General features: G+C 40.7%; 1 protein-coding gene across 1 annotated transcript; it reads right to left on the reverse strand.

Moving 5' to 3' along the window:
- Positions 1–839: 839 nt before the first annotated feature.
- Positions 840–10,597, reverse strand: LOC105473694 (A-kinase anchoring protein 5). The gene is made up of 2 exons (XM_011727623.3): positions 10,362–10,597; positions 840–7,512 (listed from the first exon to the last, which is right to left on the reverse strand). Exon 2 carries the CDS (start codon positions 7,247–7,249, stop codon positions 5,966–5,968), a length of 1,284 nt encoding a protein of 427 aa, XP_011725925.1. The 5' UTR covers positions 7,250–7,512; positions 10,362–10,597; the 3' UTR covers positions 840–5,965.
- Between the last annotated feature and the right edge of the window lie 2,949 nt (positions 10,598–13,546).

Genomic DNA, 13,546 nt, shown 5'->3' on the forward strand with positions numbered 1-13,546 from the left:
CAAGATTTGGAAAGTACACTCCTTCCTAGAGCCTGATTGTTATCATTGGGCTGTGGTTACGAAAAGTTAGGGTGTTGGCCGGGCGCGGTGGCTCAAGCCTGTAATCCCAGCACTTTGGGAGGCCGAGGCGGGCGGATCACAAGGTCAGGAGATCGAGACCACAGTGAAACCCCGTCTCTACTAAAAATACAAAAAACTAGCCGGGCGCGGTGGCGGGCGCCTGTAGTCCCAGCTACTCAGGAGGCTGAGGCAGGAGAATGGCGGGAACCCGGGAGGAGGAGCTTGCAGTGAGCCGAGATCGCGCCACTGCACTCCAGCCTGGGCAACAGCGTGAGACTCCGTCTCAAAAAAAAAAAAAAAAAAAAAAAAAAGAAAAGTTAGGGTGTTAACATTACCAAAATGAAGTCAGTGCCTTAGTAAATACAGAACTTTTTAAACACCCACCTTTAGTACGTACCATCTGAATAATTCTAGCATTTTCACATTGATTAGTCATTTGAAAAATCATAAAGATTATTAACAATTCATAGGTTAATGCAGAAAAGACAACTAATGAGTATAGCAAGAGATGAAAACAGTGTTTTTGTCAGATTCACAAATGTCATCAAATTCAGAACTGCCCTTTTGGTTGAATTAGTTCAACATTTTAGGTGTTTTTATTTCTCTTGCTGAAGGACTGTTTTAGGAGTGTTACTGTGAAATCTCTGTCCAATTTCCAATTAGCAGAGTAGAACTTTTGGTAGTGCGAACTCAGTAGTTCCATCAATGTGATCTTTGTAGTTTTAGGAAATGAACCTAGTTTGCCCACAGTTCTTTTAAAAGATCTGAATAAACAAACATGAGTCAATATAACATTTATTCTGTATTAATAATCAGTACATAAATTAATTCAACTTGAAACGTTTTTTCTACAGAGTATTATTTAATATTATCATCTGATCCACAGTAATTTAGTACTAATTTTAATGAGAAAAAATTGAAACTTTTACTTTCATAATAGCTCATAATAGCTCATCCACTTAATGTTTTTACAAAGAACTACTATAAATATGTAACACTATGCAGGCTTTTTTCTACACCTAGTCACAAATCAAAAAATGAGCATACTGTTTATTTAAAAATGGAACACTTTCAAACTGCTGCTGTATTCAGATCACCACCTTCCCCACACCAAAATTAATTGCTCTCTCTGTGTACTCCCGTCTATGCCACTCATGTTGCAGCATTATCCATGACTCTTTGCCTTAACCCCAACCCAGTTGCTGTTGTCACTGCTCCCTAGGTTGAGCTCTTGGAGAGCAGGGAGCCTGTCCCCCTTATCAAATAGTGTTAGGTATGAGTTTTGCCTAATACGTGTGTTGAATTAAATTAAATTTAATTAGGACACCTGCATTTTATGTAGCTTCCTTCTAATTTTTGTAACTAAGGAGCATTACAAATTTTCTTTTCAAAAATGTACCATAAAATATACCATGGATTGAAATTTTGAATTATGTATAAGAGACTTCATGTTACCCAATAAAACATCATAGGAATTTGAACCTAAATAACTCTAAATCCTAAATGAGGATTTTTTTTTTAATGCAGAAATGGCAGGCAGAAAAATCAAATCCTGCTGTATTGAGTATCAGATGAAATTAGAAAGTAGACTACATATTTCAATAAAGTTGACATTAAAAGGATCTTTTCAAACAATGGGATTCTAAAGCCTGACAATTATTTTTAAAATTCTGTTGTAAACCTCTAAAAACATTCTTAACTATAAAAAATAAGGCAACTTGAAGTTAGAAATTTATGGATGAAGTTAATGCTGGATTGCATACAGAAGCCAATTTGGTGCCCTCATGATCCATATCTTTAATGCCTTTAGCAAGCCTGTTCACATATACTGGTGAAATAACAATGTCTCAGAAGTAAATAAAAGAGATTCTAAGACTCAACTAAATAGTAGACCAAGTAAGATCATCACAAACTTCATGCTGTCAAACACATTACCTTGAAGGAAAATTATGCAGACAGCTTTTCTGAAGAACTCCATTTTGTGCCACATGCTTATTATTCTTTGAGGTGGAGGAGGTGGCAGGGAACATAATTTCTGTTTGAAAGTTCTTTTGTTTTCTGCTACCTTTACTTAGGGTACTATTTTTATATCCTATAAAGTGCTTTGAAAAAATGTTAAGTGAATAGTGCTACATAAAATAGAGGAGAATTTTCACCTTCTCTGGGTTGTAAGAAGCAAAGTGAATAATACTTGACTCTTAAAAGAGGGATGATAATATGCTGAAAAAGTTAACACATATCCAATAATCCCCGTCCCCAACCCCCAGCCTTGTAAAATTCTGGGTTCAAAGAGAAACTTAATTATGGCTAATAAATAAATAAACATTCATTAAAAGCAGAATTTATACCACAGCAAATGTAAATGAAAATTCATGTGGTGTTCCTAATAATTATTTTAATGTCGTTAAATGGACATGAATTGAACCAGAACCTATTTATATTCACTTAATGTTTGCATATAAGGTCAAATTGCTTAAATACTATTACAAGAAAAATATTTTATGACTTTGAAGCCATCTGATTTCTGCATATTTCTATAACAATAAAACAATTTGAATCACCTTAGAATTCACTGTAATAGGATTTGGCCATGTAGCACATATAATCTGATTGAGACCAATTAATTTCTGAATTCCTTTTTCTAACTGAAATCGTACTTAATTCAACAGCTATTCTCAATAGAAAAACAGAAACCACTTAAGAATGAATGCAAGTAAAATATACATCTCATCATAAAAACAATCAATACATTCTAAACAAAAAAATATATTAAACCACAGTGAAAAAAGTAAAAACCTAGCATTAGATAAAATTTTACTTTCTTAACCAAAAAATTCAATACACATATTTACCATTTATCTGTTTTTTTTAAAATCCCCCAAAATATTTTCAATAACGGTAAGTGCTATACTTTTTGCTTGTTCATGAGATTATTAAACATTTACAATGCAAGTGTATTGGCTTGGAGGCATCCTTGCAGTAAATGAGGACAGGATTCTTCAATACACTGTAAAATGCACCAACCTTAGGTTTTTAAAATTGTTCACTTTTAAATATGATAGTTGGTAGCTGTCCAAGTCCATTAGCACCATATATAGTGAGTTAAATAGTGTTTTCAGAGAAGATGACTTCGTCTTTTTTTTTATGTTTAAAAGTTGTACAATTAAAAGAAATTGACTTCTTGGGTCATGTGTTTTGAATGACACACTTTTCATCTTGCTAAATTGAAGGATTCCCCCCCCCCCAAGATTATAAGCGTGAAGGTAGGAAAATCTGGGGGAAATATTTTTGCACTTCAGCAAAGAATCTTGCTAATAATATCCATGATTTGGTTCAATTTCAAAGTCAGATTAATTTCTTTTGATAGAGGTCTCAATATGTATTTACAGAAAGAAACGAAGCTGATTCTGTAGGACAAAATAGCAAATACTTTCTATATGCAATCCATACACAATGCAAGAATTCACCCAGATCATTTAAAATCATCTAATTTGCATTCTTTCCTCCACATGGAGCTCTTGAACAAATACCTTACATCTCGTACTTCATCTTTATTACTTCATCTGTTTCAAGTAGTAACATAATCACTCAATTTACACAATGGGGGAATACACACTTTGAATCCTAACCTGTGAGGTAGGGAAGTGCATTGTGGTATTATGGCCATTTCACACAAGGAAAGATTGAAATAGGATTACTTTTTCAAAAAATATGGCAATCATTGATGAGATCAGATGCTTCCCTTTCAATATGTAAATAAAAATGCAAATAAGCCTTTCTCATTTTTGTAAAGTATATCTGGATTGAAAATAGTGATGAAGGCCGGGTGCAGTGGCTCACGCCTGTAATCCCAGCACTTTGGGAGGCCGAGGTGGGAGGATCACGAGGTCAGGAGATCGAGACCATCCTGGCTAACAGGGTGAAACCCCGTCTCTACTAAAAATACAAAAAATTAGCCTAGCGTGGTAGTAGGCGCCTGTAGTCCCAGCTACTTGGGAGGCTGAGGCAGGAGAATGTCATGAACCCAGAAGGTGGAGCTTGCAGTGAGCCGAGATTGCGCCACTGCACTCCAGCCTGGGTGACAGCAAGACGCCGTCTCAAAAAAAGAAAAGAAAGGAAAATAGTGATGAAAAAGTTAATTTTCAATATCCATGTAAAATGATTTTTACTGGTTTCTCTCAACACACAGACAGGAAGTAATATTGACATTTAAATTATAATGTGCTTTAACTTTTCACTTTCTATTCACCCACATTCATGGCTCATTTTTGGCCAAAAATAAATAATATTTGCACTAGATTATTAGGATTTTCCAGGACCATTACTACCAGCCTGGCTTTGAATCTACTCTCGCCTCTTTGGAGAGAGGTTGATGAATATGGCTCTTTTTTTTTTTTTTTTTTTTTGAGACGGAGTCTCGCGCTGTCACCCAGGCTGGAGTGCAGTGGCCGGATCTCAGCTCACTGCAAGCTCCGCCTCCCGGGTTCACGCCATTCTCCTGCCTCAGCCTCCCGAGTAGCCGGGACTACAGGCGTCCGCCACCTCGCCCGGCTAGTTTTTTGTATTTTTTTTTTTAGTAGAGACGGGGTTTCACCATGTTAACCAGGATGGTCTAGATCTCCTGACCTCGTGATCCGCCCGTCTCGGCCTCCCAAAGTGCTGGGATTACAGGCTTGAGCCACCGCGCCCGGCCGAATATGGCTCTTAAAGAAGTAATTCTGCAAGATGAATCCTATATTATCTATGATAATTTAATTGGGAATTTTCCCTTCTTCTGGATGAAGAATAATATTCCACTTGTTTTGTTTTTGCTGTTTCGTTTTTTAACTTTTCACAGATAAATCCATGCAAAAATGGATATATACAGATCTGTTGAGGCAGAAAGAAGAGAGGGAAAAACCCACTCCTTGTTTCTACACTTTTGCACTTAGTAACAGTTTGCCTGATTGAAGGATTTGTGAATGGTTCTCCTTTTTTTTTTTTTTTTTCTTTTTTGAGATGGAGTCTTGCTCTGGTGCCCAGACTGGAGTGCAGTGGTGCAATTTTGGCTCACTGCAACCTCCACCTTTCGGGTTCAAGCAATTCTCCTGCCTCAGCCTCCCAAGTAGCTGGGATTACAGGCGCACGCCACCACGCCCAGCTAATTTTTGTATTTTCAGTAGAGACGGGGTTTCACCACATTGGCCAGGCTGGTCTCAAACTCCTGATCTTAGCTGATCCACCCTCCTTGGCCTCCAAAGTGCTGGGATTATAGGTGTGAGCCACCACACCCGGCCAAATAGCTCTTATAAGGGACTTAAGACTAGAAAACCACTCACGTTTAATTTCAATATGCGTATTCTGCACACTATCTGCTGAAATTGGGAAAATGCAATGTATTTTTTGAGTTAAGCCTACTGCTTAGGAATGTAACAATTACAAATCACATTCACAAAAGTAGCTCACCTTATTCACCATTTTAAACAACATATATGTGCACTGTAAAAATAAGTTTTTAAAAACTCAATGTGATGTTAGCCTATACACAGCTGAATTATCAAAAGGAAACCAGACTTTGTTATATCAGAGGTCATTAAAAAGCTTATGGCATACCATAAGTGCTCAATAAATACATCTTCCTCCCCCAAAGCACTCCAATCTCCATATGCCGTTTTAGCAACTCCCTGTATGTTATGTCACTTTATACTGCAATCTGTGCTGACTTCCTCCAATCCAGAAGTGACTGCATTTCAGTGGTAGAGTTTTATAAACTTGACTTAATCTTTAGCACTTCTGCGCTGGAATTGTACCTTTTAAGTTCTAGAGATGATAAATCTCTCATTTGTTACTGAGTAAGAAATGCCACAAATGTATAAAAGAATTCTTCATTAAGCTTGTTTTTCCTGCCATGACTCTGGAGAGTAAGTCACGGTAGAAGATTGTTTATTTTATTATCATCAGAGGCCATTTCATTAACCAGCTGTTCTACTGACAACTGAATAGCATTCTTGACAAGAGAAGAGGCTGTTTCAATTAAGAGTGTTTCATATTGTTCTGAAGTTCTATCCTCAAAACCATTATCATTAGCAAAAACCCCTACTTGCTCATTTTCAGTTGAAATTAAGAATTGCTTAGGGACATTTTTTGATTTCTTAACATCAAATTCACTGATTTCAGTGTCTGTAATAATAATAGCAATTGGCTCTATTCGTTTGCTTTCTTCTAATTTGGACTTCTCTTCAGTGATCCCATTTTCTTTAAAATCTGATTCTTGGCTCAATTCAGTATCTTTTGGCTTAGTTTCTTCAGCTACAATCTCTCTACTTTCATAGTCTTTCCCATTTGGTGCACTTTTTAGGATATTGTTACTGGCTTCTTCCATAATTTGTTGAGCTGGGATTGCAGGTAAAGGTGGAACATCAGAAAGTACTGTTTGCTGATGGTCTGTTTCTGAAGTTTCAAGTGGGCCTGCTTGCTGGGGTTGAACATCTTGTTTTTCCTTGACCGTTTCAATTTCTTCAAGGATTAGAGTTCCCGTTTGAATAGCAGAATGCCCATCATCTAATCCAAGTTCTACTGAAATCACTTTCTCTCCAGAAGTTATGCTATTGCTCACATTTGATTCACAGACTTCATCACCATCTTTCCGTGAGATGCCTTCACTTAGATCCTGGGTTGACTTAGCCTTTGTTGCCTGATCATTCAATGGGGTCTGTGTTTGTATATCCAAAATTTCAGCTTCTTCCTGGACTTTGATGCTGCAGTCTGAGTCTTCTATAATTTTGGAATGATTACTCCTTTTTGGCCCTCTTGGGAATTTTATGCAGGGAATCTTAAGTCTAGATTTTGCCTTTTTCTTAGAAAGATCAGCATCCTCAGTGTTTATTGCAGGTTGCACTTCAGCCTCCAATAACTTTTGCTGCTTTGAAGACTCTGACCTTTTCCTGCGTGTTACAAGACGTTTGAGTGAGGCCCAGGCCCCCCGTGGGGGCTCTGGCTGATCAGAAGCTCCTGCTTCTTGGGGACACTTCCTTGCCACATCAGCAGCTTCAGAGCCAACTTTGGGCTTCAGTGCTTTAGCTGCTTTCTTTCTTCTCTTGAAGCAAAGCATGGATGCCTTTTCCTTCTGTCTTTCAGCCCCAGGACTACCTTCTGCTGATCTCTTCTCATCCTTGTTTTCTACATGAATTTCTGAAACTGTGGTTTCCATTTTTACACTGTACTCTTATTCTCTAGAAAACTATATTCTCTCTTCCTTAGCAGCCTTTTGTGACAAAAAGATGGGCAAAAATGTCACACTAGGTAAAATTTCATCCAGGCATATTCATACCTTTCATCTTACTCCATACAGTTGTTTTAGGTGGTTTCTCTAGTATAGAAATGCCCAGTTTCTCTATTGCTTGTAATTTCTCTCTTTAATTTCTTGATGAAAGCCCTTTCTTGAATAAATTTTTGCTTTATTTAAAGATCAACCTGATGAGAGAAAAGAAAGTGGTATTTTATTTCACTATGAGCCTATTATTTTCTATGGAGACTATTTCAGCTGAATGTATAAGATTCTACCAGGCATATTTTCCATATAATAATGAAATGACTGGAGAATAAACGTTGGGGTTTACTTTGGCCCTATTAAAGAGTTCAGTGTGATTCTATTGTTTTATCCTCTTTGTTGAAACTTCATTTTGGATTACCCTGCAAGTCTGATATTATTAGTTCTTTAGTTCTGTTGTCTGTGTGAATTGCTTATGGCTCTAAAGTGCAAATTAAGCAAACAACAGGAAGAACAAAAAATGAAGTGCAGGATGAAAAACAAGCTAATGTATTTTTTATCACACTCAATAAATAATTTTAAAGCTGCAAAGGACTTTAGAGATTATTTGAGATTACTCAAATCCAGCCAGATGACAAAACTGAACTCCAGAGGGGAGCAATTGTCTTGTTAAAAGCCATGCAGCTAGATAAGGTCATAGCCAGAGTTAGAACTAGAGACTTTGACTCTCTAGTTTTTCCATTATAACATAAGGTTTCTGTTCTAAAAATGTATGTTCCATCAAGGAAGTGCTACTTTTCATACATATTCTTAGGAAAATTTAGCATTACTGTCATTTCCCACTCTTAAATTAGTTGTATAATTTTGACATTTTCACTTAAGTACTGTATTTGCTGTATCACATGTTTCCACCATAATCTGCACATAGTTGGAGGTCAGTAAGAGTAACAATAGCTGACATTTATTGAGCAATTCTTGGGTATTAGGCGGTGCACACACTTTTACATACATCTGTAATCCTCACCACAGTATTACAAAGATGGTGGTATCACCATCTACAGATGAAGCAATTTGGCTGAGATTAAGGCAGAGCTGTAACAGAGCTCAGATTAAACACAAGATTGCTTGTTGCTTAAAGCTTATGTTCTGAAACTGGGCTTTAAGAGTTTCATCAGAAAATGGATTGTTTGGGGATACTAATCTGCAGTATATTCATTAGTAAAAAAATTTAAAAATTGATTAATGGTCATTTAATCACAAGGCACTTATCAACTCATAATTGAACCAAGAGTAGTCTGAGTTCTTGTTATTTGAAAACCAAGCTTTTGAAATTCTTTAAGCCGGGCACGGTGGCTCAAGCCTGTAATCCCAGCACTTTGGGAGGCTGAGACGGGCGGATCACAAGGTCAGGAGATCGAGACCATCCTGGCTAACACGGTGAAACCCCGTCTCTACTAAAAAATACAAAAAACTAGCCGGGCGAGGTGGCGGGCGCCTGTGGTCCCAGCTACTCCGGAGGCTGAGGCAGGAGAATGGCGTAAACCCGGGAGGCGGAGCTTGCAGTGAGCTGAGATCCGGCCACTGCACTCCAGCCTGGGTGACAGAGCCAGACTCAGTCTCAAAAAAAAAAAAAAAGAAAAAAGAAATTCTTTATATTTTGCTTTTTCGGTTCAGGAACTAATTTAACAGCCAAAAATAGGTTGATAAACTATGCAATTGGCAAACTGTTAGATAATACAAAGGTGTATTGAAAATTTAATCCTCAGAATGGTATGATGGCACCAAAGAATGGAAATGGGAAGTGATTATCTAACAAAGATCCTATGAATTTTAGTGGGTGGATGCCCTAAAATAAGCAAAGGGACTCATTCTTTATATTGTTTTTATGTAAATCCTTCACTGAAGTTTCATTTGGGTAACCCATAATTTTATGAACTGTGGAAAGAACTGGAACCCTGAAAACCAGTTTATGATCTAAGTAAATATTCTCTTAGGTTGGGTGTTTCATACTGTATGCCTCTAACAGAAAGATAAAGTCATTCTAGAACAATGACGGAACTAAAATATGAACATTTGACAGTGTTTCTCCTCACATTTATGTTTCAGTGAGCACTAGAACCTCAGCTGATAACTCTGTTTAAATCTTCTCACCTCTTGTGAGTTTTCAACACCTGAGCACTTTTGTTAAGCAGAGGCTGTATTACCACATAATAGAAATATTGAAATGAGATGTTCAGGAGTGTATCATTTGAAACTAACGTGGATTGCGCAAAGACAATGGTTTGAGAAGCTCACTTGAATGTGTCTCACACACTAGAAATAAAACGAATGCCCAAACAGAAACTTAACTGAAGGGGGAAAATAATGCAGTCTGTAGACATTAAAACTTTGCAGAATGTCAGACTGCAAAGGATTCGCTCTTAACCAGCAAGGGTAGCTCTATCGCCTCAGGAAATCTTAAAGTCCCTGTGCTCATTTCCTGATAGAATTTCAAGTCTCATGTCACAGAAAACACTCCCTTTCCTTTTTCCCTTAAGCAGCAAAGAACATCCACTACCCGAGGAAAGCAATGCATCTTTCCCAGCACCAGATATGGACCACGAAGGTTCCTCCTGGAGGAAGGAATCTCGAATTCTGGCTTGACGCCCCTTATGGCAGGAGACAGAGCGCAGGATAAAGTACTCAAAAAGGAAAATGCCGGGGGCGTGGAACAGATAACCCAGCTTCAAGCTGTCTGCAGAATTATAATGTAATGGCCAGAAACCCAGAATCACATTTCGCAAAGAGGGATAAAGAAGGAAAAAAGCCACCGGCAACCCATGCTTCTAAGACAAGCTGTAACGCGAAGGTGATAGGTGGGCAGACCTGATGAGGGTCGTCCTGGCCGCGGATTCCTGCGGACAAGCGACCTCCCGCGTTCTTACTCCCAGCACCTCAGGGGGCTCACATCCCCCATGTCCAGTGGGCGCCTCTTGCCCACTCCGCGGTCCGCTGACCGGACACTGCCCCCGACCCTCCTCTCCAGCAGGCTCCCCGCCCTGCCTTTACTCACGTAGGGCGTCGGGGTCCTTGGCCAACACTGCTCCCAAGGTGGCGGCGCGCTCGCGGGGCCCGGCGCCCAGGCCTCCAGGGAGCCGAAGCAAGGCGCCCTCTGCAGAGCCCGCCGCCGGGTGCGCCCCCTCCCCACCGCGCGGGGACAGACAGCCCGCAGCGCCAATGCGAGCGGAGCGGAGCCTAGCGGGCGGGCAGGGGCGGGGCGACTGCGGGAGGCGGGGGGCGGCACGGAAGCCGGGACCCACCTGCAGCAGCAGCCTGCCTGCCGCGGGGAAGGCCACCGTGCTCCGCCTGGGCGCCAATCTCCGCCGCCAGACTACATTATCGCCGAGGCGGGGACCGCGAGAGCCAGCCGAAGGCTCGGGGAGGGGTGGGGGGCGGAGGGAAGGCGGGGAGCGGCCAGGGCAATGAACCCCGCGTTTCTGAGACGCTAAATGGTGAGGTCCGGTTTCAAATTATAGACAGTCCTGTTACACATGTCCTCTCCTCCCCCTCAGAATATTTAAAGACAAGGCAGACATCGCATTTTAAAAGCAGGATTCAAAACTGTGTATGGAATAGCGAGGTCATTTTTGTTTGAAGCGAAAATTACATATAGAAATGGAAACAGAAAGAAACCCGACTTTCTCAGGAGTGACTTGAGTATAAAATCATCGTAGGCCGGGCGCGGTGGCTCAAGGCTGTAATCCCAGCACTTTGGGAGGCGGAGACGGGCGGATCACGAGGTCAGGAGATTGAGACCATCCTGGCTAACACGGTGAAACCCCGTCTCTACTAAAAAATACAAAAAAAAAGTAGCCGGGCGCGGTGGTGGGCGCCTGTAGTCCCAGCTACTCGGGAGGCTGAGGCAGGAGAATGGCGTAAACCCGGGAGGCGGAGCTTGCAGTGAGCTGAGATCCGGCCTCTGCACTCCAGCCTGGGCGACAGAGCGAGACTCCGTCTCAAAAAAAAAAAAAAAAAAAAAAAAAAAAAAAAAAAAAATCATCGTGGTTCATCGCTAAACAGGCTCTCAGACCTTTGTCTCCCAGTGGGAAGCAGGTGGAGGTGATTCGTGCAGAACTTTGGCCTGCAGGAGCAGCTGCATCTCTATGTGGACAAGGCGAGAAAGGCACAGCAACCCAGCTCCATCCATCTTATATCTTACATAGTTCCAAAAATAAGTTGAGGTAGCTTACAAGTTACCCATGATTCCCTTCAGGACATTCCCTATGAGGGCATTCCTGGGAGCTCCAGCTGTAAAATCCAGTAGGATCCATCACAATCCCAGCCTCCTCCTCAGGCCCTCACAGCATAGCATCCAGATGAAGAACCTGGTAAGGTGCAGTGAAGAACTACTGAAAAGCAGCCGCGTTCATCTCCTTTCTTCAAGAGGATCACGATCTTAGGGAGTGTAAATGTCAGGTGTCCATTTTTGTATGTTTTTCTGGAAATGTTTTATATTTGTAAGGTTCCATAGTTTCCACATAGGCTTATCACGGAAAGAACTCTTGGGACACAAAAGCAAAGCCAAATATAAACAAACTGTCAAGATCTTAAATTTACAGATAAAAGAGGCAAGAGTTGTAAAACAGGAAAATCCACAAGCATCTAGTTTAGTTGTAATTAAGAATTCAGGGCCGGGTGCAGTGGCTCACACCTGTAATCCCGGCACTTTGGGAAGCCAAGGCAGGAGGATGGCTTGAGTCCAAGAGTTTGAGACCAGCCTTGGCAACATAGGGAGACAAAAAAAATTTAAAAATTAGCTGGGCATGGTGGTGCACCTATGGTCCCAGTTACTCAGGAGCTCAGGAGGCTGAGATGGGAGGATCACTTGGGCCCAGAAGGTCAAGGCTGCTGTAAGCCACTACTGTACCACTGCACGCCAGCCTGGGCAACAAAGTGAGACCCTGTCTCAAAAGAAAAAAAAAAAAATTCAGTCAGCCTTCTTCACTCAGCAAACACGCCTACAGAAATGGTCTTCGTATCTCTCTATGGGTTGCTAGCCCTACTTGTTGCCAGTGTTGAACTTTAAGCCAAAAGAAATACATTATACTCATAAGCAATTGAGAACTATTCTTTATTGAGATCCAAGGTATCTCAAAACTAGCAGTCCTGGGAGTTTGCAAGAGTTTCAGGCAAAAAATAAGATGAGCTTATTTAAGTGAAGACAGGGTAGAATAGCTGTCTTATTTTTATTTGAGACAGGGTCTTGCTCTGTTGCCCAGGCTGGAGTGCAGTGGTACAATCCCTGGCTCAAGCAATCCTCCCACCTCAGCCTCCCATGTAGCTGGGACCACAGGTATGCGACCACATGCCCAGGTTCTTCTTTTTTTTCTTTGTAGAGATGGGGGTCTCCCTATGTTGCCCAGGCTGGTCTTGAACTCCTGAGCTCAGGTCTTGAACTCCTGAGCTCAGGCTGGTCTTGAACTCCTGAGCAATTCTCCTGCCTTGATCTCCTGAAGTGCTAAGATTACAAGTGTGAGCCACCACGCCCGGCCTTCACTTGCCTTTCTTTTAAACAGAATTAGTAAAAGGGAACTGAAAGGCAGTTTGAGGTAAGAGGTGAATTAATTTAGTATTTAAAGGGCAAATTCAGACAGACTTCCTTAAGGTATATTACAAACAAGTCATCCCTGACCTCCACCAACACACATACACACACAGAGTCACTCACACACTATAACATAGCGCACCATGGTTTTTCTTTAGGATATGACTAGAACTCAATGCTATATCTGTATGTGTGTGTGTTTAATGTATCCAGTACCTCATGCATGAAAGAAACCTGTCATTCCTGAATTCAGGTAAGTGACAACGAAGGCTGTTTAAGCTATTACCCATATCATTGTCTACTACCCCATTAGTAGCTTTTCATTATATAACAGGAAATAGGCTATAAATATATTTCTCCAATCTGATGAGAAATTGGTATCCAGACTATAGCTTATCATGTTAATATCACCAGATACAGTGTGCCAATAAAACAGCTTACATATTTATCTGAACAATACTCTACTGATCTTACCATTTCTCCCATCTTGATCTCTACCTACCCACTGCCTGGGCCTATAGCTACCAAAAATGACTTACAACTCCTTGTTAATAGCTCTTACATTTCAGAGGCCTTCTGGGAGTAAGCCCTTCAACCCCGTTCCCTGGGATGCTATTGAATGAACCTGAGGCTCCAAGTCTCTGGTGGTTTCA

The sequence above is a fragment of the Macaca nemestrina genome, chromosome 7 (assembly GCF_043159975.1).
Source record: "Macaca nemestrina isolate mMacNem1 chromosome 7, mMacNem.hap1, whole genome shotgun sequence".
In the NCBI taxonomy this organism is placed as follows: domain Eukaryota; kingdom Metazoa; phylum Chordata; class Mammalia; order Primates; family Cercopithecidae; genus Macaca; species Macaca nemestrina.

What these genes read in the sequence shown, in the direction of transcription:
- LOC105473694 (XM_011727623.3), bottom strand. Translation starts at nt 7,249, where the DNA reads ATGGAAACCACAGTTTCAGAAATTCATGTAGAAAACAAGGATGAGAAG.